Source organism: Lepisosteus oculatus, chromosome 6 (assembly GCF_040954835.1).
Source record: "Lepisosteus oculatus isolate fLepOcu1 chromosome 6, fLepOcu1.hap2, whole genome shotgun sequence".
NCBI lineage: Eukaryota > Metazoa > Chordata > Actinopteri > Semionotiformes > Lepisosteidae > Lepisosteus > Lepisosteus oculatus.
In genome coordinates, this window is record NC_090701.1 from 23,068,395 (window position 1) to 23,093,337 (window position 24,943).

The 24,943-nt window shown below is 35.9% G+C and overlaps 1 protein-coding gene across 1 annotated transcript in view; it reads left to right on the forward strand.

Annotated features, from left to right (window-relative positions):
- mrc1b (mannose receptor, C type 1b) overlaps positions 1-24,943 on the forward strand; it is a 42,918-nt gene that overhangs the window by 16,299 nt on the left and 1,676 nt on the right. Inside the window, exons 9-29 of the mRNA XM_015354515.2 lie at positions 129-242; positions 2,151-2,266; positions 3,804-3,952; positions 5,326-5,525; positions 8,154-8,278; positions 9,069-9,153; positions 9,806-9,950; positions 10,814-10,852; positions 14,094-14,257; positions 14,405-14,469; positions 15,426-15,526; positions 15,945-16,084; positions 16,924-17,038; positions 17,908-18,080; positions 19,073-19,178; positions 19,574-19,806; positions 21,064-21,229; positions 22,510-22,662; positions 22,856-22,972; positions 23,671-23,835; positions 24,761-24,799. Of these exons, the coding sequence (XP_015210001.2) occupies positions 129-242; positions 2,151-2,266; positions 3,804-3,952; positions 5,326-5,525; positions 8,154-8,278; positions 9,069-9,153; positions 9,806-9,950; positions 10,814-10,852; positions 14,094-14,257; positions 14,405-14,469; positions 15,426-15,526; positions 15,945-16,084; positions 16,924-17,038; positions 17,908-18,080; positions 19,073-19,178; positions 19,574-19,806; positions 21,064-21,229; positions 22,510-22,662; positions 22,856-22,972; positions 23,671-23,835; positions 24,761-24,799 (2,710 nt within the window). The remainder of the gene's footprint in view (positions 1-128; positions 243-2,150; positions 2,267-3,803; positions 3,953-5,325; positions 5,526-8,153; positions 8,279-9,068; positions 9,154-9,805; positions 9,951-10,813; positions 10,853-14,093; positions 14,258-14,404; positions 14,470-15,425; positions 15,527-15,944; positions 16,085-16,923; positions 17,039-17,907; positions 18,081-19,072; positions 19,179-19,573; positions 19,807-21,063; positions 21,230-22,509; positions 22,663-22,855; positions 22,973-23,670; positions 23,836-24,760; positions 24,800-24,943) is intronic.

Here is a 24,943-nt window from a genome sequence, read left to right on the forward strand (position 1 = left end):
GGTCATTGTTGTTAATGCAAGTTTATTTTCCTTTGACTAATATGCTTAAAAACAGGATTAAAATGAAATTAAAATTTTGAATGGGGTGCCAGTGGTGAAAGCAGCCTCTTTTGAATGTTTCCCATCAGGAAGGGAAGTGGGCAGATCATGTCTGTGAAAAGGCCTATGGATACATTTGCAAGAAAAAGGCCTTATCCATCCCACAGGGTTCAACTGCAGTTGTGAGTGAAGGTTGCAAAGCGGTATGTTTTACAGTTTTCTTATGATCATCATCCAAATGACAAGGACAGGTTGATATAGTGACTGTTCATTTGAAAGACATATTATTTACACATTATAAATTGGAATGTGAAAAAATACCAGCAACATAAAGTAATAATAATGGTGGCAACAGTGCAATATTATAGCTATTAAAGGGCATACAGTATAATGTGCATAACATATTTCTATTTCATTTATTTGAGTCAGTTATATGGTCTTGGTGACTCAGAATTCTGACTGCTGGCATATACAGTATGCCATATACACTATACAGTTCTATGGGATAATACAGCAACTTGTATTTATTATCCCAAACAAAAATAGTTAAGACTAATTTCTTAATTAGTCTTTAATTTTTTTAAATGAAAAATTTGTAGGTGGACTGTATTCAAGTCACAGTCCAGTTCAAGCTACAGTTACAACAGTAGATGTAAGATCTGTTTCTTTGGCATTATGGCCATGACAGAAAATAGTGGAATTACTGTATTACATTCCTGTCCCTCCAGGGCAAAGAAAATATTATAAAATGGCAACAACTGTAATGTTGCTACTATTCACTTCCATGTCAACAACAATCAAGCTTACTGTTGCACCAAAATTTAAATACAATAGTTTAATTCTAAATTGTTAGTTGTACAGTATCAAGATGTATTTGTAAAATGTGTTGATCATATTTATTATGCTATTACTTTATATTTATGACTATTTATTAACCTTGCTGAACTTAAGTATAACACAACAGTATGTTGAAAAACAACCCTGTCAACTTCAGTTCCGAAACAGTTAATGTTCATCAAAATGAAAGCTATATTTAAAAATGCTCAGCATTTGAACACTGTTATTCTGTGAAGGTTTGAAATATTCTGAAATAAAATATTCCTGTGCGTTTTCACATAATGTTTGGAAGTTAATTAAAAAAAAAACTCAGCTTCAAATCCATTTTACCTCTCATAGTACAGAATATTTAGAAAGATAGTCTACAGTCTACAGAATATACTGTACAGTCTATCCATGTGGAGTATCCATTCTCATTTGGCTTCTGCATAAACCAATAAATATTTTTCTTAATTTTTTTTTAAAGTGTCTTAAAGTTTTATAGACTGATTTCTTTAGAAGTTGTTTTTCAAAATTGTTTTAATAGTTTATCTATAGGCATTTTTCATTGAGTACCAATATAATTGAGTAACAATAAAACATATTACATACAGTATGAGACAAGGTCATTTTGCCCATTTGACATTTAGTGATCAGAAGACCTCATCCAGGTGTTTCCTGAAAGAAGCCAGGTTGCCTACAGCAACCTAATGGGTATCTTGTGCCTTACTCCCACACTACTCTTTGCATAAAGATGTGACTGAATTATTAAAATTACTATACAGCTTTATTTCCTTCAGTCTGGAACACATACATTAAGTGTTCCAGGAAACAACATCTCATGACTTCAGAAAATAAATTTAAGAATGAAATATCACTTATTAAAATAATATGCTTTTACAGTATACTGTATATGAGTCTGGTATGTAAATGTATCAGAGATAGATACAGAGAATTATCATAGTTCAGAAGGCCAGGGAATAGTTTTAGGATTTTTAATTATTAGTACTTGAAAAAGATATTGAAATTAAGCATTAAAACACAATCACAAACAAATGACTATTTTAAAGGAAATATGACTTGACAGTATTTTTTCAGAAGATATACTTTATTAATATTTTTTAGTTCCAGAAATCATCTGATCATTTAAACAAATTTGAATTTGAGTGCTGACGAGGTTATTTTATAATGAATAAATAACTGTTTGCCAAAATATTCATGTTCTGCAATCAAATTCAGTCTTCCATTTTCATTTTATACATTACCAATGATGTAATTAATTTTTTGTCTTCTAGGGATGGATCAGATATGGGTTATCCTGCTACTACGTTGGATCAGAGACTCAGACATTTGAAAGTGCAACTCAGAAGTGTAGGAGCTTTGAAGCCCATTTGGTTGATATTGCTGACAGGTAAGACTACAGTGCTACATTACTACAGTACCACAGTACAGTGCTATAGTGACTACATTACTGTTGAGCTAGGCTTTTTATCTTTAAATTTTCCTAATTTGCTTTGTGTGTATTTCTGAGAACATCCCTATGATTACACAGTGCAAAACTATTTTTGAAAATGCTACAACTTACAGAATAAAATAATTATTCAGTGAATGCCTTTGTATTTGGGGGTTGGGTAGTACAAGACTGACTGTAAGTGTAATCATGATTCTCCAAGTAGATGTATCATGACTTGTGAGCAAACAGTGGGCTAGACTGCTGAGGGCTTGAACTGTTGGGTGCACAACTCCTCCAGTTGGTTCTAGCTCCTCAGTCACTGATTGGAATGAGTTCCTACTTGTTACTCATATTGCAGAGGAAAAATGTACACAGTCTTTTTCCCCTTTCTGGTTTAATAGAGGTAACAAACAAATCCCAAAAAATTTGGAATTAAAAAACGAATCAAGAAAAGCATAACATAATTATGCATACACAAATGCTGTCATTTAAAAATGACTTTAAACTATAAGAGAACACATTTTGAAAAGGCTGGTTTCTCCATCTAGACTACAGGATTTATTTTATTCCAATGTTCCCCCTAGGGATAGTAGATTGTGTTTTGGCACCAGAACTACATAATAAATTGTGACTTGATATTTGCTGTTGAGAATCTCATACAATTATATTCCTTGCTATCCCCAACCACTCTGATCTTGGCCTCCCTAAATGGCAGAAATCTTTTTGGGTGGCTGTTCTTACTGCAGCTTGAAAAATATTGGTATTGTGTTGGGATATTCCTTCCCCTGGCATCACAGGATACTATTTTCTTGGAGCTTTCTTCTGCTGTGATCCATGGCACCAGAGGTTGGGGGTTAGAGCCTTTGAATGCAGTTTGACTTTTGCTTATAGGTTCTTTGTTGGAAATTGATGGGGTATCAGTGATGTGGGGTGGGATTGTAAGTGTTAATTTTAAAGCAAGCCCAGTTCACAAAATAGTTCAGATCAAGTTAATTATATCAAACTCTTAATCAAAATAAAATCACCATGTCAGCAAGGTTAAGTACTGTACATTTGGGCAAAAATAATGCACTTTAGTACAGAATTGCTATACAACTTTTTTTTATTTACAATTTTGCCAGAACCAAAATATAATGTTAACAATCTGTGAGCCATCTTGGGATTTTGTAATAGATATTCTGATATCTCAACTACGTACTGTACGTAAGACATGTGCAAAGTCTTCCAAAAACGAACGCATAAATGTCTCATGTGTTTGTAACATGGTTGCACATTTTGTGTCTCCAAGTGTGACATAACAAACTATACTATTACTAAAGCACCCTCCCAGCAGTGCTTTAAATATTTTTTTTTCCTATATAACGCCAGCCACCATCTGGTATCAGTGTTTTTATGTTGTTTTCTGTGAGCTGGTATACAGTATGAATTTTTCTGCATGTGTTTGTGCATGACATTGTTATTTGACATAATTCTCATAAGTGATTTTTTTTTCTAGGTATGAAAATGCCTTTCTCATTAGCCTGGTTGGACTGAGGTCTGAGAAATATTTTTGGACGGGCCTTTCTAATACTGCTGACCGGGATACATTTGTGTGGACCAACACTGCAGCTGTGCACTTCACTCACTTTAATGCTGGGATGCCAGGTATGCAGTTCATAAATATTATTTTCTATCAGTTGTGCAGGTATGGTAAAGGTAGATTTTTGTGCTTGTGTTATTTCAAATTTGACATATACTACTCTTATAGAGAAAAAGCTCAAAACTAAGAATGACTAGAGCAGAGGTTCTCAATCTGGTTCTTGATAGTCCAGCCTATCTGCTGGTTTTCATTCTAGTTGGGCCCTTAATCACAAGTGATAATTAATGCAAACGATCTGTTTGTTAAGAACTTTATTTTGCAGTCAGTGTTCAGTGATCAGGTGATCAATTTAGGATGAACAGACACATGTGGTAATGACAATGTATCCAACACTTCCCATAGTGTGTGTTTTATTTTTTTTTTACTTTCTGCATACTGTATTTCTAATTAGTTGCATTTATTTGTTAAATAAATTTGGGAAGGTCTGAAACTCAGGAAATGGCACGTGTTTGATATGTTTCCTAAACCATATAAGAGCTGAAAGAAAACTTAAAAACACACCTAAAATATAAGAATGAAATAAATATTACCTGTGATTAAGAACTTGAGGCAAGCAATAAAAAACACACAAGTTCACCAGGACCTAGGCTCAAGAAACACTGACCAAGGTAATACACAGAACACAGCTTAATATTATAATTCAAACAGTGCAAAGTAGAGGTCTGTCAAAATTAGTTTCACGGGTGGCATTGCTTTTGGTTAAAAGAGAAACAATGTCAGAAAGATTGGAATTCCTTAGTCCTACAGTCAGTATGTGTCTGACACATTGTTTGTGTCACGAACTGTTCTTTCCGGAGCCTATGCAGACGACACAATCCGGGGTAGAGTGAGGAAACACTAGGAAAAAGTCATGCAGGATACTGGAATAAAAACAGGGGGGCGTGTCCAAGGAGTGCTGGTGGTCGGGGAAGGTGTAACGAGGCAAACAAATCCAGGGACAACTCCAAAGAGAAATCCAAAAGCAAGCATAAGTCCATGGCCAGGCGATGCATCCAAGACAGTAGATTAAAAATGGGAACCGTGTCGGGACCGGCAGGGGGAACAGGAACAGGAACAGAAAGTTAAGAACATAATGGAGCCAGACGCATCCAGGTGCCGGGCTCGCATGATGCGGAAACCAATGCAGAGCCCTGATTAGTGTCAGCGTCTGGCTTTTAAGGGGGAACTGAAAAGGGGCTGGAATAAGGAACAGGTGCGGGGAATGAGGCAAAACGAGGAAGAGATGGAGGGCCCTTAAGAGGGAGGGACAGCAATTGTGATAGTTTGCCTAGAAGAAATATCAGGAGTATGTTTTTATTGTATTTTCTATAAGGTTCCATTTTGAACTTTACAGTATGTCACCTTCCTTTCATAATCTTTTGATCTTCATTTTTCAAAGGCAGGAAACAGGGCTGTGTTGCCTTGACCACAGGAACTTTCGCTGGGTTATGGGATGTCATAAACTGTGATAGTAATGAAAAATACATCTGCAAGCATCTTGCTGATGGAGTGACAACGACCCCAGCCCCGACAACATTCCCCACTGGCGATTGCCCTTCTGATTGGACAGTGATGGCCCAGGGTAAATCATGCTTCAAGGTGAAAACCATAACTTTTATTACAAATTATGCTGAAGTAGTATATTTAAAGACTGTTAATTAAGCACATAACTAATCACTTTTCATATAAAAGGACTAATACAAATGTGATCAAAAGTTCCAAAAAGCAGCAGGAACTGGGATAGTAATGAAGTATGAATACTGACAATAAAGTGTGATGCTGTAAATAAAGTGGCACAATAAGGGCACAGGTGCTAGGTGGGTCTCTGACTACAGACACACCCCAAGACTAGTCTAATAAGATATGTTACATTTACATATGAGTAAACAAACACCATTCAATAAAATCATGAACACCTTACTTCTTCCAGTTCCTAACTACTAATGCGGGGCAGATACAGTAAACTACTGCTGGCACAAACAATCAAACATGCCAGAGTATTTCTCATTAATTGTGGAGGTTACTCATGAGTAGCTTTCACTTTGGGTTTGGCCAGTTCAGCAAGCATCTAGCGCCTCCCAGGCATTGTCTCACACTGCTCCACAGGCTCTGTCTGTATGGCATCTCCTTGGTGTCATTTTCACTGTGTCACTAGGATGTAGGCTTCACAGACTCACAGAGCTCACAATGCCGTCCTCACAATGTTGCATAATTCTGGCTTGGTGTGGTCACACAGCGTCTCCTTTTCAGCTTGTTCAATAGCTGGGCAGTTTATGACTTCAGTCCAAATACTGGAATTGTAGTGTAGCAGCTTGTGCTGTAGTTAAGCAGTGTTAGCTATAGCACCATAGCTTATTTTATAGTTGAAAACTATACCTTTTTGTGGACTCTGCCTGTCTGCAGCACAGGCTTGGGTGCATGATTCTCCCTTGTCCTCTCACTGCCCCCTTCCTGGTTTGGTGCACTATTTATCTAAACTGGAACTAATGCCTGCTCCAGTATTTGTCTCCTGTGAGTTGCGCATTGCCATCTTAGATGGAGGGAAAGCTTTGAGAAAAAAATAGTCCATGGGGGAGGTACCTCCCCTTGAGGATTTGGCCGCTTGCGGTGTCACAGATACAAAATGCAGTTAATAGGGTTTGTTGAACAGGGAAGGGCAAATTCTAAGTGTGATGTCCTCACACTTCTGCCCCCCTATGTACCTGTGTAGGCAGAGTGGGGGAAGAGGGGGAACTTTCTTTGGTTTTTAGTGGAATAGGCAGGGGGAGGTGAACTTTAAGGTGAAAGGGCAAGCACTGGTGGATTGCTACACTTTGTGGGGTGTGGAATAGCATAGTATTATATTCTGTAGACTGCACACAATGCTGTGATACCTGTATGTTTTCTAGCACTCTGTATTTGGTCGTGTGGGAAGTTTTCTCACTCTGCATTAGCAAGACCTTACCTTCATCACATTCAGACCGGAGTCCCTTTTATACCACTTCCTACCACTTCAGCCTCAAACTCTCCACAGAAAATGGTTCTGCTCCTGTCATGTTGTCTGTGCTTTACTTCATTACTTCTTTTTTTCCCCAATCCTTGTTTTCATTGTCTCCTCATTCACAGCCCTCATAGTCCCTGAGGACTCCCCAGTTGTGGTGCTAGCAACTACTGTAACAAGTTTCCCCTCACCCTTTTACCCTTTCCTTTGGTTGATGTTCAACCTGTAAGGTGTCTGACCCTGGCTCTTATCACCCCTAAAGCTCCCTTCCATGAACATACAGTAACTGACATCTCTTCTTCTTTTGGGGGTTCTGCCAGAAATACTGTATGTCCTCATCCATTCCATCTAACAAATTGCAGCCAGCAGTAGTTGTTTTTCCACCCACATGTAGGCTAATTCTCTGTGTTGCCATAGCATATTTTGCTTCTGTTACATTTCAGCACCTCTGAATATGTAAATTATCCCTGTGCTGAACTCTTTTCGAGTGCTATTCCCTCTCTGCCTGCTTCACCTCAGTAGCTTTTTTCCCTGGCTTATCCCTTGTAAGTGAGGCGGTTGTGACAGAACTGTCATTTTCTCAGCCAGGCAAGCTAAAGCAAAAATATCATACTATAACTATGCATTAGTAGGCTTGTTTAATCATTTTAGAACTAGACCAAACAACTGAATCTCCACCATGTGCAATTGTTTCCTATCTAATCATATTTTCCCAAGGATCTAGACAACTATGGCCTTGCTAGGTAGCATGTCTTCACTGCTGGACACAAGATTGTGAAATTATATTTGTCTCCAATAGACTGAAACGTCTTTGAACAGCATGTACAGTAAATAATTGAGAACACAAAGTTTGTATGTCCACCCGTTCATCCAGTTTTTAACAAATTCATTTTTAAATCCAATTCAAGGTCATGGGGGAGCCAGGGCCTATCTCAGACACAAGCACAAGTCAGGGTACTGTACATCCTGGATAGACACGCACACACGAAAGCTAATTTTTTCAGAAGCCAGTTAACCTACCAGAATGTCTTTGGGTTGCGCGAGGAAACCCACATGAACACAGGGAGAACACACAAATTCAATACAATATAAACAGAGAAACAGTAGCACCCTATGTCTGGAACTGAACCCAGTGCCCTAGTCCTGTAAGGAAGCAATGCAATCCACTACCATGCCACCCAAGTTTATACATGTAAATTTCCGATTAAAAATGCGTTTTGAGTTTATTTTTTTTGTCGTTTCTCCAGCTTTTTAAGAAAAATTTGAAGAATAAAAAGACATGGTTTGAAGCCCGAGACTTCTGTGTAGCAATAGGAGGTGATCTACTCAGCATTCACAGTGAGGCGGAACTTCATGAAGTATATGGCAACATGTAAGTACAGTAGCTTCTGTTAGGGACAGCTTCAGCTTCTGAAATGTCCAAAACACTTTGGCTCTAAAACGTTGCTTTATGCACATTAAAGAAATATATCTATGATGATTATCATAGAAAGTGATACACAGTAAAACTTTTTTTCTGTATTTATCATTGTTAAAGATTCCAGTTCAATTTTTTATACTATACTATAGTATTATGTGGGTAGCTGAAGAAGGCTCCACGGCCGAAACGTTGTGTTCTCTTTCTTCTTTTTTTTCAGCATGGAATAAACCTATTACTTGTTCCTTTATGGTTATATATTATTATATTATATATATGTATGGTTATAATACGTAGTTACATTTTAATAGTTTAACTAAGCAGACAGGTTTTTTTAAACCTATATTCATAGTCAGATAGCAAGGCAATATTTGTAGTGGATATTTCATATAATAAAATACCTTCTCAACAAAAGTGAAATATTGTATGTAATGTACAGTACACTGTATTGTGTAATATACTATATATAATATACATCAGCTGCAGCTCCTATTGTACTTTAGGTCATTTTATGTTTGAAAGTGATTTCATGTACTGTATACGGTATTACCAACAGAAAAAAAATGAATGTACTCTTTAAGCCTAGTACTCTTGTATAATTGATTCAGGCATTTTGTTCAATTCAAAAGGTACATAAAACAAAGAACAGAAATGATCAGAAAAATCAGGAACAATTTCATTAAAACCAAACAACAAATTAATTTTAGCTATTATTATATCTTATTTTTTAACTTCTAATTTATAGAGGTCATTTCTATAATGAAAATGCCTGGATTGGAATTAATCTTCATGATCCCAATGCTGGATTTATGTGGAGTGATGGAACATCGGTGAGACATTTTTAATTTTGTGACTCATAAACATGGTTATGAATCAGTTGAACTCAGTGTTCAGTAGCTCAGTGATCACATTATGCCTCTGGCAATCTCACAATTACGTAGTTGATTATTGTTAAGTTGCCTTGTGAATATACTTTACATACTGTACATATTTATATATAGGACCTTGAAAAATAATTCCCAACCTTTCCATGATGTCCCATTTTGTGAAATTATACATTTAAAAAATGTTTCATTCAAAAAATGAATATATGTTATTGTAACAGAACCTTGGTAAGAGGTGTTTTTATAGTGAAATCATGAGCACTATTGGCCACTTAACTGTGTGAGTCTTTAAGGTAATTTTGTGCATCTGAATTAGTTAAGGTTTGTCACATCATAGAGTTTGAATGCTAATGCGATCTTGATTTTTCCTTTTTTCTTTCATATTGACTCAATTTTTTGCTCTATTTGACTGTTAATTTTTTTATTTGAATGAGTAGAATATCTTGTTAATACTGTAATTTTTACTTTAAAATGTCATGATTCGAGCCTATAAAACAACAAAATATGCAATTACTTTTGCAAGCCACTGTATCTTTTCGTATACAGTACAGTGTATGCAGTATAATAGAGATGAAGCATTTTCACAATTGTGTCTCAGGTTTCCTATGAGAACTGGGGATACGGCGAACCCAACAATCACAATGATGCAGAACTCTGTGGGGAAACGAGCTTGTTCTTTGGATTGCCTTGGAATGATCGACACTGTGAACACTACAATAACTGGATTTGCAAAATACGCAGAGGTACCATAACATATGCACTGAAAGCCACGATGTTAATAGGATGTTTAAGTTCTTCCTGTCACTTTTTAGCAGTATGGAGTAGTAATTAGGGCCCTGAAATCAAAACAGAAGGCTCCACTCCCTGGTGGGACACTGCTGTAATACAGTGGAACAAGGTACTGTATGTTTCTCTGATTGCTGCAATAAAGTAACCATCTACAGTATATTCATGGGTACAAATGTGAGAAGCTTAGATGAAAGCATCGGCAAAAAAGTCGAAATAATAATCTTACCTTTTCACAGTCATTGTCTATACTGTAGATCAATGGCCATCCTGCCTCAGGACTGTCAGGCTGTGTGCTGTATTGTAAAATCAGTGCTGGAAAATATTTTAAAATACATATACTTTTGTCGTTATTATGGGTTAAATTCTCCTAAATAATTCACAAATAAATAATTCACACAATGTTCTCTTTATTGTTTTAATCTTTGAAGAACAATGAGTACAAAGTAGTGCAGCAAATCATGCAATTAACAAGGAGCCTTCAGTATGTTATTTTGAAGACTGCTTTTACTGAAACCAAATTAAAACGGTAACATTTTAAAGGAGATTTCTATATTCTTATAAAATATGGGATTTACATTTAAAGTATAGAAAAATAATAAAAAAGTGTTCGCATACAAAAAAACGAATGAACAATCAAACATGGGTCAGTTCTTAAATATATGAAGGGTTTAGCTACAACCCATTTCAAATTGGAACAAAAAAGATTAAAACATATGAAATATTATTCTTTCAGAAATCATAACACAAGTGCATGAGTACTTTGCAGTTGTATACTGCAGTACTTCATATTCTAATAAACAGTTTCCTTTTTCTACAGGAGTTACTCTGAAAGCAGCCCCAAATGCTACTGTGCCACGTAAGTTCATAAACGCTTTATGTACATACAGTATACAGTGGCTTGCAAAATTATTCGGTCATATCCTATGCTGTCCTATTTTGTAAAATAACAAAGTGATGCACACATTTCTTCAACTTTATATTTTATTCATATTATTCTTAATATGCTCAAACTGGAGATTTCTTAGGGTAAATCAGTTAAAAGAAATGTCAGGGAAAACCCAAGAAAAAAATGAATTATTTCAAAGTTGCCATTAGCCTCAAAGCTATAATTTAGTATTTTCTCTTCCTTTCTTTTTCATTTTTTGCTTTGAATGTGTGGAATAGCTTCTTTATAAAATAATTGCAATTTTAAAATGTAATTACTGCAGGCTATAAACCAACAAAGTATGCAAACGTATATGCCTTTCAGAAGTATTCATGAAACTGAATACTTCTGAAAGGCACTGTACTGTATATGATGCTAATGACCGCAGCCAGGCTCTATTAGGTTTTACCCCAAGCATAAGAGGAATGACTGTCTGAATAAAGTGAAGTTGTAATGAAGGTGCCAAAGTTTGATATCACACACTATGTTTTTATTGTCTATAAACTTTTGACAGACAAAAGCAAGCTTTAATTTTTCTCTTTTGAGCCCTACAAAAGCTTTTACACTCTCCTTTCTAATGACATTAGTCCACATATGAACCATCCAAAAAGCACAACATCTCTTATGTATCTTCAAAGTCTCCACCAATGTTCCTCAGAATACTTTCCCCGGTAGCTACTGCTTTGACTGCCACATCTTCTTACATGGTGGACACACTGAATAGAAAGCAAATATACTGCGTCTGAAAAAGTCAGTTAACCATGTTAAATAACTGATTACCTGTCTGGGCACTGTAGTTCTAGCAACCTCTGCTGCACCTAAAAGAACTACAAAGTACTGGCTAGCTTAAAGGCTTGTGTAGCTCAAAAAGTACCTCTTCTGTCATTATTTCTTCACATACTGACAAAATGGAGTAGAAAATGGTGGAAAGCAGCCAAGAGAAGAGGACTGACATTTTAAAAAGCCATAATAATAGTGGCATAGTCGCAAGGCAATTAAGGAAGCAAGTTTCTGAATGTGGAAGCACCAATATTGAATGCAGGTGGCTGTGATTATACAGTATGTTGAAGATAAATGGGCAAACAAAAGCTGGGAAAGTTATTGAAAGTCCTGAGAACCCTTGTGCTTGCCAGTTTTTGTTCCAACTGCGGCCCTAATCACCAGTGCAATATGATGCCAAGAATGAGTCTACTGGCTTGTTTATGCTGCATTGCAGGACAAGCACTGAGAATTACTCGTCTAGGAGACTCAAAGATAATATAATTAGCCAGAAAGATGTTATAATCTACACTCAAATTGGGATCATAGCGGTTCCATGCCGTATCATGCCCCCGCCACTCCACCCCGCTGGTTCGTCCCGCAACAACTGGGCGCGAACCTGGGTCTCCGGTGTAACGCAACAGGGAGCCAGCAGAATAAGCTAAGGGAGACCTCCCTCAGCCCAAGCGGCTGAGGTCCCTGCTACCCGCAGGGAGGGCAATGAGGTCACCCTGCCCAAACTAGCTCCGCTACAAAATGACAAAGCTCTGAAAAACCTATTAGAAAAATCAAGTATACAAATTCTATACATCGAGAAAATGGTATGCCATGTAATTGGAAACAAATCCGACTTACAGTACGTCTTGGACACAGTCTGGGGAATGAGTAAAGACATGGCAAAATCAGGTAAAGTAAAGGAAGGACATGAAAACCCAGAAAGACATACTGTATATAAAAATGACTTGCCATTCTGCTCTCTGTTACTGAGGAGGCTAGCTTGTTAATCAATTGCATTATGAGGGTATATTAAATATATTTATCAACAACAAATCATATTCATATTTGAATACAAAGTATACAATTCCTGTGAACTAGCTGTTAAATATTTAGCTTCCTATAATTCTCATTTGATTAATTCATTTCCATGCAAGCTATATAGTCATCAGGCTTCTTTTTAGTGGAATTATGACAGTTAGGTACAATAACACACAGATGGTTAAGTGTTTTAGCAGATATCGCAGAGGTCTATGGAGTACAGGATGTGTGATTATGAACTAAGACAAAGAAGCAATTGGTGATTACAAATTCTGTAATAAAATATAAAATATACAAATTGTGTTGTAAAACCATAAAGAATTGTAATAAAATGAGTACAACACCTCCATGAAGAAATAAATGACAATAATGCTTTCAAAGAACATAAATCCCAGTTTTCTTTCTGTATTTATTAAATACAGAATACAGAAATGACTTATACAGTACTGTATATCTCATTTGACATTAGACATTTATGTTAAAATTGCTTCCAGTCTTTACAAAGCCTGAAATACAGTATGAAGCTGTCTAGTATTAATTATAGTTCAGGTAGAGTTTTTTAATTTGACCATACATCTTTTCTCAGGTTTATAATTTGTTTGCTATACTGTCTCTGACTATGTAGGTTACTAGCTAAAGAACTGTTACTTTTTTACTGGATTTTTTAATGTTGATGTGTAATTTAAAAACCTTGCTCAGACTATCTTCTTCTCTTGCTGTTTTATATGCTCACTGTTTCACCACTCCAGCTCTACTTCCTATTATTGTTTCACTGTATAATGTATAATGGTGTTGTAGTACTGTATAATGGCACCAGCAAAATACAATAACAATCTGAATAGAATCTAAAATTACAATTTCCACTTTAAGATTTACATTCTGTGTCAATATAAGTGCTGCAAATCAGTTAATCCATTTTGTTTACTGAGTGCTAATGTCATTACGGAGAAATATTTTATTTAATTAGTTTATGCATTTATTTTACACAATAATATGTATTTTTTCAGCTTCTGCAAGGGGCTCCATGTTCTAAACAACAGGTTCTTGCAGCTCAGCAAGTGACACCGAACATTATTTCTCTACAAGCAACTCAACGTCAACACTACATCAACACTGCATCATCATATTATCTGCCATAACTGTGGATTCTTAGCAATAAACAATGCACAGCACAGCCTGTACTACAGCTGTGGCTATAAGACTTCCTACATGTATAGTGTTGCTCTGCTTTTTCAGATAGGCTTACTTGTCAGCTACACATGTTTCAAATTTAAAAAAAAATATTTTCAAAGAAATTTAGAGGTCCAAATGTACAGTACAGTACCACACTGTCTGACATGCATGGCTGTTCAACAAGTGGCATTTTTCTGTTTTGCAGAATACAACATGACACAAGATGGTTGGATTGAGTATAATGGATCCCAGTACTACATGAATAGCCAAAGACTTCCTATGGAAGATGCAAGAGATTACTGTAAGAAGAACTTTGGTGACCTTGTTGTTATTGAAGGGGAAAGTGAAAGGACATTTTTATGGAAACAGGTAAGCGAGGAATGATTTTCAAGGCATTTAATAAATTATTTCTTATATTTTGATAAAGTCTTGCATTAGTATAATTGTAAAAAGCTTAATCTTCCAGAGCTGTATTCTATTTTCAATGGATTATGGATTTTCATTCTTTTATTTCAGATATCCAGAGGCGATGAAGATCAATACTACATTGGCATGACTGTTGGTCTTGATAAAACATTCCAGTATGTATAAGTAGCTTCTTTTAAAGCAAGTACTGTATCTACCTTCTGCTTATACACACTGAGATTTTTCTATGTTCAGTCTTACTTAAGTCACTACTAAATTTAGTAGGTGAGTAGTTTCCTTCTGTAAAACACATCCAGTTAAATTGTTTTTATGCTATTATCAAGTTAAATCAAAAGTATGCATGTCCATGTTAAAAAGGTCATGTCAATTTTCATTCATCTACCCAATCTAAGAAAAGCACTAGGTCATGGTAAGGGAAAGGATCACAGCAACACAGAGCATATCCATAAACACAGAGTGCAAGTTAACCACAAAACAGTCTCAGAAGATGCAGATCTCTTTCATGAGGACAGAAAGCTACAGTAATTCAGCTGTGGCACTGTGGATTATTAGTGGGCTAAGTGATGGAATTCCTGGAACTTTATTGTTTTTTTACTTTTTGCATTGCCACTATTTTCAAATGCCTCTGAAGTCCAAATGCTCAGATACAAAGAACATTAGCAGAATTAGAAACGTGTATTGAAAGTGAAAATTTGGATGGTAGGCTAATGGGCTGATAATCAAACACTATATCTTATACCTTGAGCTCTGTATTTTACTACTCCAATGAACTTTACTACTCAAACAATCATAAATAGCTGTGCATTCAATATAAATGTATTTAATTAAATGTAAGTTTCATTTGGTTGGGGCAGCATTGCTTACTCACCTGGCTGGGGTGCTGTCTTCAGTGTCATGATTGCCAGCTTTGCAGTGTACTCTACACACCCTCTTTGCACCTTAGATGCAACTTCAGGTTACTATTCCATGTAATACACACTTGCCCAGAGTCACCTCTCTACAGCCAGCCATAAAAAAGTTCAAGACAAATCTAAATCTTGTAGATCATGTGATGGTCCAAGCTGCAAGATAATATACAATTACTGCATTGTTTATTGTTGTTTTAATACAGGTGGTTAGATGGAAGCCCGGTAAGCTATGTAGCATGGGAAAAAAATGAGCCTAACTTTGCAAACAATGATGAAAATTGTGTCAGCATGTATAAAAACATGGGTAAGTACTGAGACTTTAATAGGAGAAAATCTGTTCAATACCTCAGGCTTTATTTACATGGTACTGTATATTAGACTGTTATCTTGTAGGGTAAATTTAATCCTATACAGCAATAAGAGAGCACTATAACTGATTAAAGATTTTGGCTATATGGTATTTATTCAGCTTTGTAAATGGTAGGGAAACGTTTCTAAGGAATTAAATAGTTTACGTGATAACTTTGTATCTAAGGTAAATTAGGATTCACTACATTATTTAGTGCTGAAACCTCCATGATTTCAATATCATATGCTGTCCACAGATACATCATTTTCCACTTTTGTTTTCGAGTTACCAGATTACATTGTATTTGGAATGTCACTAACCAGGTTAACAGATGTAAAGCTTGACAGTTATTTGTGGATCGCTTCTTCTGCAGGGTTTTGGAATGATATGAATTGTGGTGCACCTCTTGCCTCCATATGTAAAAGAAGCAGCAATTTTGTTAACACCACTGTGGCTCCAACAGTCATTCCCAAAGGAGGATGTCTGCCTGACTGGCTGTATTTTGAGGGAAAGGTATTATTACAGCAAGGAAACACATTCAGTTTGTGTGTTAATGCCTCATTATTTGTTGTGATTAGACTGTAATTTATGCTTTATACTGTACATTTCCTAAAAACACATGGTGAATTCTTCTTCAGATTAATTGTAATTTTGTAATATCTTTCAGATGTCTTGATAATTGTAACAGGCTGTATATATGCATTGACATACATTACTCATGCACATACAGTACGTATGCACAATTACTTGATGTATTTCATTGATTGCAACATTAAAATGCCACTTCATACATTAATAAAGAAATATTTCATAAACATAATTTCAGAGAAAATCTGACATGTCCAAGAACTTAAAATAAATGGAGCAGAAATATTAAGATCATGCTCTCATCAAGAGCTTTGGAATTTTTTTAGTTTACTATGTACTGTAACTACATGTAACTGCTAATGTAACGGCTAATTTGGATGGTATTGGGACACAAATTTTGGGTTCTAAAATTTTGTTTCAATTCCAATTTGATGAGAACTACAAAATGTGATTATATTTGTAAGGTTTCCCAAAAACATATACTTTATATATATATTTGGTTGTCTGTGATGGGGCTATATATGCAGTACCTGAGTAGAAGCAAGGGTTTAACATATTGTGACATTGCACAGTAGATTGAAATGGGACTTGGAATACTTTATAAAATTTAAAAGAAGCATCAAAAAATTAAAATGCATTTTCATTTTGTGAAAAGAGGTAGTGTGGTATATCATTATCCAATGTAATGTAATAATCCAACTAAAGTTCCTTTTAGTTTCCTTATCTCAGAATCTGAAATACTTTGATGTCTTACATTTTCCTAGTGCTACAAAATGATTGGGTCCAATCCTGCTGAACGAAAGACATGGCAAGATGCAAGAAATTATTGCATCTCTGTGGGTGGAAATTTAGTTTCCATAACGAATGAAAAACAACAAGGTATGAGAGGAACTGAATGTAATGTCCCATTTAACACACAACATTCAAATGTTTCCATCATGTTGCATTTGATGTGTAGTACACATCAATTCCACTAATAATTTCTGAAAACAATGACGTACTAAAGAACAGCATTTGTTATTTTAATTTTATTTATAAATATAAATTATTATATTTCTTTTATAAATATAAAAAAGTGATTTTATGATAACAGCAGTTATTTTATAGATGTGATTCTACTGGTATTTCTTATAATGTAATTGAGGAGTGTCAGTAGTTTATTTTAGGCCAACCAAAATTATACTTTACTATATCACAGCATTATTTTTAAAGAGTATACAAAGCTTCTCATTTTAAGAACATTAGAACAGTTACAATCTAGAGTGCCATTCAGCCCATTTAGTCCAGTGCCTTGTGAAGGTTTTAAAACCCTTCTGTAAATTTCTTTGCTTTAAAGCAAATCATCACTAAAAACTAATCTCATATTTCATTTGGTTTAAATATGGCACAGACCCAACACAGCAAATCTCTTAGTCAGCCATCACTACAGTCAAGCAAAGTGTTGACAGCATCATGCTATGGGATGGTTTTCCTTAGCAGGAAATGGCTTGTTGGGACTGAAAGAAAAGCATGCATGGAACTACAGTAATTGCAGGCAAATATTAGAGGAAACCCTGAATACATTTGCAATAGTTTCTGATTACTTTGCAAGGCACTGCAGCAGCTAAGTGATTCAAGGTTTTCTTCCAACTTTTTTCTTGAAAGAAGCCAGGGTATGTTGTAGGTGTTGTTTTTAAAGCATAATGAAAGGTCACTGTTTAGGTTTTATATTTCAATTACTGTTACACCATCATTATCTCCTTCTTCAGTGTTCCTGACCACCAAGCTTCAGGAAATGACAGCAGATGTGTGGATTGGGTTAAATGACATCAATGCAGAAATGCGGTTCCTCTGGACTGATGGGAAAGGGGTTTACTACACCAACTGGGCAAAGGGCAACCCAGTGTCTGTGCCCGATGGCAGATATCTCCACTCCGATGAGGTACTCCACATCTTAAGGCAATGCATTTCGTTCTGTATGTACATTTAGACAAAATAGAAAATATAAAAAAATTACACCTTCACTGACAAATTAAAATAAGAGTTTCTCCGGCGCTCAGATATATCAAAATATAAGAGACATGTAACAAATAGAAATTTAACTAAGAGTCATTTTCAAAGAGAATTTTTCAATTTTTTATTTCTCTTATGCTGCAGAAGGTACATCTGGAATTGGCTGCAAAACCAACTTCCTTGCAGTATTACTATAAATCACTTGTCAGTTAACTCTTCTTTATAGAATAATGTGCTTTATGATTAACAAAACTGTATGAGTGGGAGAAAAAAGAATGATATTCACAATCTTATATTTACACTGACAAACTATGTATACAGTAAATATGAATATGAACTTGCATCTTCATTGTGCATAGCAGGAATAGTGATCTTAAAGCTGCATACTGTATTTTGTCCCTTTCATAAAAGAATCCAAACCTAAGTCTTTTGTGAATTTAGTAAGCCACACTGCTCTGCTTTCAGGCAAATACATGTACAGTATATGACAAAGACAATATAAGCAAATGGTGTTGTTACATTTTTTACTTAAATACTGTAGCCCTTTCAGAAAATGTGAAGTAAGCAGCACACAAACTCTCCATACTTCTGAGTTTCTGAAAATGTTCATTGCCCAGGTGGCATACAGAGATGAAACATCATGTGCAGATTAAACCACGTACCTAACCTTCTTTTATCAAAGAAAACTTTGGTCTTGTGATATACAGTCATGACATACATATGACAGCCGTGTTGTAAAATTCTGTCAATGATGGTTATGAGCAGACCTGGTCTTCTCGATATTGTTCGGATACCTTTATATTTAGATATATACAGTATATAGGTTTGTTCCACTGAACATATACAGTATATGAATGTGAGCAGCAGAAATATTTTCAAAAACCCATGTTTCGTCCTGAGTATTGCTAGTCTCTTCTCTAGGAATTTGACTGTGTAGTGCTAGTGAGCAGTTCCCCCACGATGTCTGGACAGTGGAAAGTTGAGGACTGTCTGTTGTCGAGGCCTTTCATTTGCCAAAGAAAAAGCGGTGAGCATTGCAGTCTGTCCAGATTTCTCTGATAACACACTGGCAATAGTAAAAGGAAGATTTTAAGGGTCAGCCTCATAGTGCACACAAAAAGAAAAATGTGTTTATGTGAAGTCCGTTTTCACCATCATAAATAATTGATACGAAATAATGCAATTTGTTTATGGCTAAAAAGACATTCGGTTTCACATATTTTGATATATATGCACTACAGTGTGTAAACCTGATAAACAATGTAACAGGCAAAAAGCTGTTTTATTGATCTAATTTAAAAGCTGATCTGTGTGAGACATGATTTCTCTCAAGGTGCATTCTGCTCCTTTTTCAAATGTGTATCTATAGAGATTATCCTGATAAAATGCTTTCTCTAATACTGGTTTTGTTTTCTTTTCCAGATCCTTTGATTAATAATCCAACAACAACAGCACCACCTGGTGGTTACATTAAGTTTGGCAATAACTCCTTTAAAGTGATTAATCAGAAAATGAACTGGGATGAAGCCAGAAGACAATGCAAAGCAGATGATGCAGATCTGGCTAGCATTCTGGATTCTATAACACAAGCCTTTGTTAGGCTTCTAGCACATAAATACAAAGAACCCATGTGGATTGGACTTAACAGCAATGTGGTAATGTAGCGCAGTTAGCAGTACTATATATTAATATGAGGGGCTCCTTTTATTTGCGTGGGTCTGTGCTTGGAATTCATGTTGAATCCTGTAGCCCAGAACTGCATCACTTTTTAAGGCTACTCCTACAGTTAACACTGAAACAATGGAAGCCTTTGACAAGTGTTTGAGATTGTATTTGATCCTTAGGTTCAGTAATACTTTCTCCCATATTGTAGCTGTGAAATGTGTTAAAAAAATAATTTGCAATTCCAAATGAGAGCATTAAGGGGAAAAAAATCAAATTTAATATAAGATGAACCTAAAGAAATGTAAAGGAACAAGTAATAGGTTTATTCCATGCTGAAAAGAGAAGAATGAAAACAACGTTTTGGCTGTGGAGTCTTCTTCAGATAAAAAAAGAAGGCTCCACAGCCAGAATGTTGTGTTTTCTGTGTTCTATTTCAGCATGGAATAAACCTATTACTTGTTCCTTTGCAGCCTATGTCAGCCTATGCTGACCCAGCTACCCACCTGACTTACATAAAGAAATTTGGTTAAACATGCCTGTACATAATACAGCTTGTCAAAGAAAGCTTTAAAATACAAAGAAGTTTTGCTAATAACAATTTAGCTGGATTTAAATCAGAGGATTATAAAGCTCAGAGAACAATTACCAGTGTGTTGCTGTTTATTAAGTGTAATGCAACTTACTGTAGCTGCATAGAGGTGCTGACACTGCATTTAAAAAGCTTCCTCACAAGGACCTCCCTAGTGGGTCAATTGGCAAAGGTGTTTTCTAGAGGACAGGTTGAGCTCTATGATCATATATACAGTACATAAAGATACTAAATTGTGACGTATTTTTTTGTTGAATGACAGAGTACTATTTTGTGTTTTTTGTCAAATGAGCTTATTTTATCTACTATTAGGACTGCAGTGCATAAATGGGTGGGCACTGCAGGAGGAAGTGTGGGGTTAGTCAGTTAGGCTTTCTTGGCTTTGAGTGACACAAAAACCCCAGTGATCTTTCTAGGAAGAAATTGTACCGTCAGTGAAGGACATGTCTTTTGTGCTATTACTGTTGAATCTACTACATGGTGCTGTGAAGCCTGTGACATGATACGCTTACTCCTTCTTCACTGTGTGAAATTTCTGTATTTATACTGTAGCTCTGAGCCAAGAAATAAAAACACTCAAACGGCATAACAAAAACTAACTGGTTGTTCTATTTTTTTAAAAAAAATTCTGAATCAGTTAATTTTTCCTTTTTTTCAGACCTTTGGATATTTCACATGGATCGATAACTGGAAGTTACGTTTCACAAAGTGGGCTGCTGGGGAACCTAGAAATAACATTGCTTGTGTTTACATGGATGTTGATGGGACGTGGAAGACAGGGCTCTGCAATAACACTTACTACTCCGTGTGTAAACAGACAAAAGGTAGGATACCTTGAAAAGTAATTAAATGAATGTCTCAGGTATGCAACTGTTAATGTTATGCTAATTTTGTTGTAAAATTGTAAGTTGTCAGGACCAGCTTGAGAGAGGGGGTGTTCCTGGCATGTGAACGTGAACAGTTTTTGTTCCAATATCAGTTGTTCAGTACTTGTCACGTTCGTAACCCCTCCTCTTAAGGACGCTCCAGCCCTTCCTTGTTTTTTACTCATCTCCCGCACCTGCTCCCTGTTCCAGCCCCCTTTTCAGTTCACCTTGAAAGCCAGACGCTCATTCTGTTCCGGGCTCTGCATTGGTTCCCGTACCAGGCAAGTCCGGGACCTGGAAGCGCCTGGTCCCATCAAGGTTTTAAAGTTCCTGTTCCTGCCGGTTCCAACCTGGTTCCTGTTTTAATTCTGTTTGTCTTGGATGGACCGCCCGCTTCTGGATTTTGCCTTTTCTCGGATTCCCTATTGGACTCAGTTTTGGACTGTTTGCCTCGGCCAATGTTTTCATTCCCGAATCCCGCATGTTTTTTCCCCCGTGTTTTCCTCACTCTACTCACTCTATTGTGTCGCCTGCATAGGGTCTGAAAGGTCATATGAAAGGAAGTCCTGGGTGTAAGGTTTATATACTGTACATAGACAAGCGGAAGTGTGCGAGATTAGCGTTTAACCTTTCTCCTGAATTTCCGTTATTACTTATGTTATAATTACATTTAGCAACAAGTTTAATACCCTTTTTCTGGGCTTTAAAATCTTTACTTAAGTTATTGTAATTGTCTGAACCCTTCAAAGCATCGTGACAGACAACTGAAATGGGGTAAATAAAGGCAAAAAATACTATTTCAGTTACCTGAAGTCTTAAATGTGAAATAAAAATGAGAAACTTCTCTCATGGACTGAGGTTTTACAAGCCTGGGTAAGACCAGTATGGTACAGTCTCACTGTACCTTGAATGGCCATCCCAGTTTTGAAGAAGGGTCTAAACATCAGTTCAGCTGGGCTGAACATACACATCATATATTGTGCCGCATCTACTGTATAATGTACTATTAAAACATAAACAAACACACATGGATTAATAAGCAGTCGTTAGTCATTAGTCATGTGTATGTGCCTGGTAGCACAACTTTGTTATTTATACTGCAGCAACTCTGCCTGTTATGAAGCAGACCAAAGCAGACATGATGAAAAATACAGTATAAGACTGATTGTAATGTAGTGTGTTGTACAGATACTGGTCAGACCAGTCAGAAAGAAAATGTGTGTTGTGCTTGTTAACAGATGTTGCTCCCACTGAGCCTCCACAGCTTCCTGGTAATTGTCCTGAACCCAAAAAGAGAAGAGTGTGGGTGCCATTCCGTGGTCACTGCTATACATTTAGTGCTTCAGTGGTAGACAACTGGGCCCATGCTTCTGTGGAGTGTATGAAGCTTGGTATGTTTCTTTTGTCATTCTTTTCTGTTTAATATTGCACATTCTTATTTTCCCTGGTTATTTTAAAACTGTGCTTGTCATATATTTTTTGTATCTTTCTGAAAAATGAACTTGAGAAATATTATTTGTTTTCACTGAAAATATTATAGTGAAATGAATAATATTATTACATATAATTAATATCCCATGCTAGGTGGATCTCTCGTCGCCATTGAAGATCCCACAGAGGCTGCGTTTTTGCTGCAAAATGCTGAACTGCAGCGAGACCGAGCAAAGTCTTTCTGGATAGGACTTTACAAGAATGTGAATGGTAACAGCATTTTAATATAGAAACATATACCATCTCTATGAAATACTTCAGTCGTCTAGGTTACATTCACTTGGTGATTTATTGTATAATGCATGAATAATGTACAATTACATTACATTCTAGTACGTTGTAATATTGCCTTAGGCAGCTTTTCATGGTAATGCTGAAAGTGCAATAGTTTATTTATAGTTTTATATTATTTGCTCAATATAAAATGAGCAAGCTTTAGATTAAAAACAAGAGTATATGAAAATGAAATTTACTGGGAGTTTGTTAGACCAGTGTAATCAAGTCTGTTTGATACTAATGAATAAATATCCCTAAAAAAGCCATTAAAAAATCCTTTTTTATCAAACCAGCTCTAAAACACAGATTGTGAAATACATAGTTTTTCTAATTAGTAATTAAAGTTTAAATGTCTGCTTACAAGGTCTCAATGCAGTGGTTCTAATTTGAACGATTTTGCAATTCAGGTTAGCATCTGAATACAGTATGAAGTACAATACTTTTCAGCCTTCAGTTACCCAAATTAAAGTGCAGAAACTGTATAATTTAAACTGTTATCTTAAATTTAAATTGCAATCACCTTCAAAATCTCCATTCTTACTTTGGTTTATCAGAATGTTAGCACCCCAGTGCTGGTTAAAGAAATACACAGTACGTGTACTTTCATTTTTGCTTGTTTTCTTCTTCTACAGGGGCATGGCTATGGATAGACAACAGTGTGGTGGACTACACTAATTGGAATAGTGGTGAACCATCACGTCAAAATGATGAATGTGTTGAGATGTTCTCTGACAGTGGGATGTGGAACAATGCAAACTGCCATTCATACAAAGCATATATCTGCAAAGCAGCAAAAGGTGACACCGATCTTTTCATTCAGACTTATCTGTGTGATGGCAGTTCAGTAGATAATTAGAAAAAGTCAGAGGACAAAGTCATCTCATCAGGTGATCTACTTAGATGAAACTTGGTTTTGGTGAGCACAAGGAGTGCTGAGTTTACTCAAGATGACAGGGCAGCTTCTTAAATACTTCTGAATCCGAATAACTTGTTCTGACACCTCACATTCAAGAGCTTGCACAACATACATGTAGTTTTTCTTAGCCTCTTAGCATACTGTAGCTACTGTAGCTGTCAAACAGAAATGTTTCAATACAAAAAAAGAAAAGGGAAGATATCCAGGGTCCAAAGACATACTGGGACAATACAAATGTCAAATGTGCATGCACATTGTCATCAGAATTATGGATTTATGTGTAAATTCTTCATTCTGAGAGAAGGCTTTTATTAAGCATGCAACCTTAAAAAGAGTAAACTTCAGGAAGTGGTCTACATAATTTAAATGCTTTAAACTTAGAAGTTGATGAAAATCCAATATTTGATTGTATATTACAAATTCAGCAAAATCAGACAGTTCAGTTCATACAGTTGAACGTGAATTACTTGTTTTTTATACAACATCATCTGTTAAATTGTTTAGCAATGATTTTTGGATAAAACAATTGGAGTTGGAGTTATATGTCATCATACAGTAGCTATTGGCTTGAATGTAGTTATTATAGGGAAAACCTTTGAGGGTAACAGTGTTTTTAAGTGCCAGCAGAAGTTGCTGTAAAATATGGGACATATTAATATTAATGTAGTGCTGACCATTTTAAAGCACTAGAAACCAAGACCAAGAGGCCTCAAATTGTGCTTCATATCTATATACTGTATACCCATTGCATGTCTGCCAATGTGTTTTTTGCATTTTTGCTGATATTACCTTTTCTTTTTGTCCAGTCATTCCACCAACCCAGAAAAGCCCCAAAACTGAACAGCGTAAGTGTCTCTTTTTTGATGTTTCTAATGCTTTAGTGATCTTTTATGGAAATACTGTATGTGAGGAAAAAGTGTTTAATGACTTTACATTGTTTTTCTTCACTTAATGTAAGTTATTAAATTTATGGACATAGAAGACTAAAA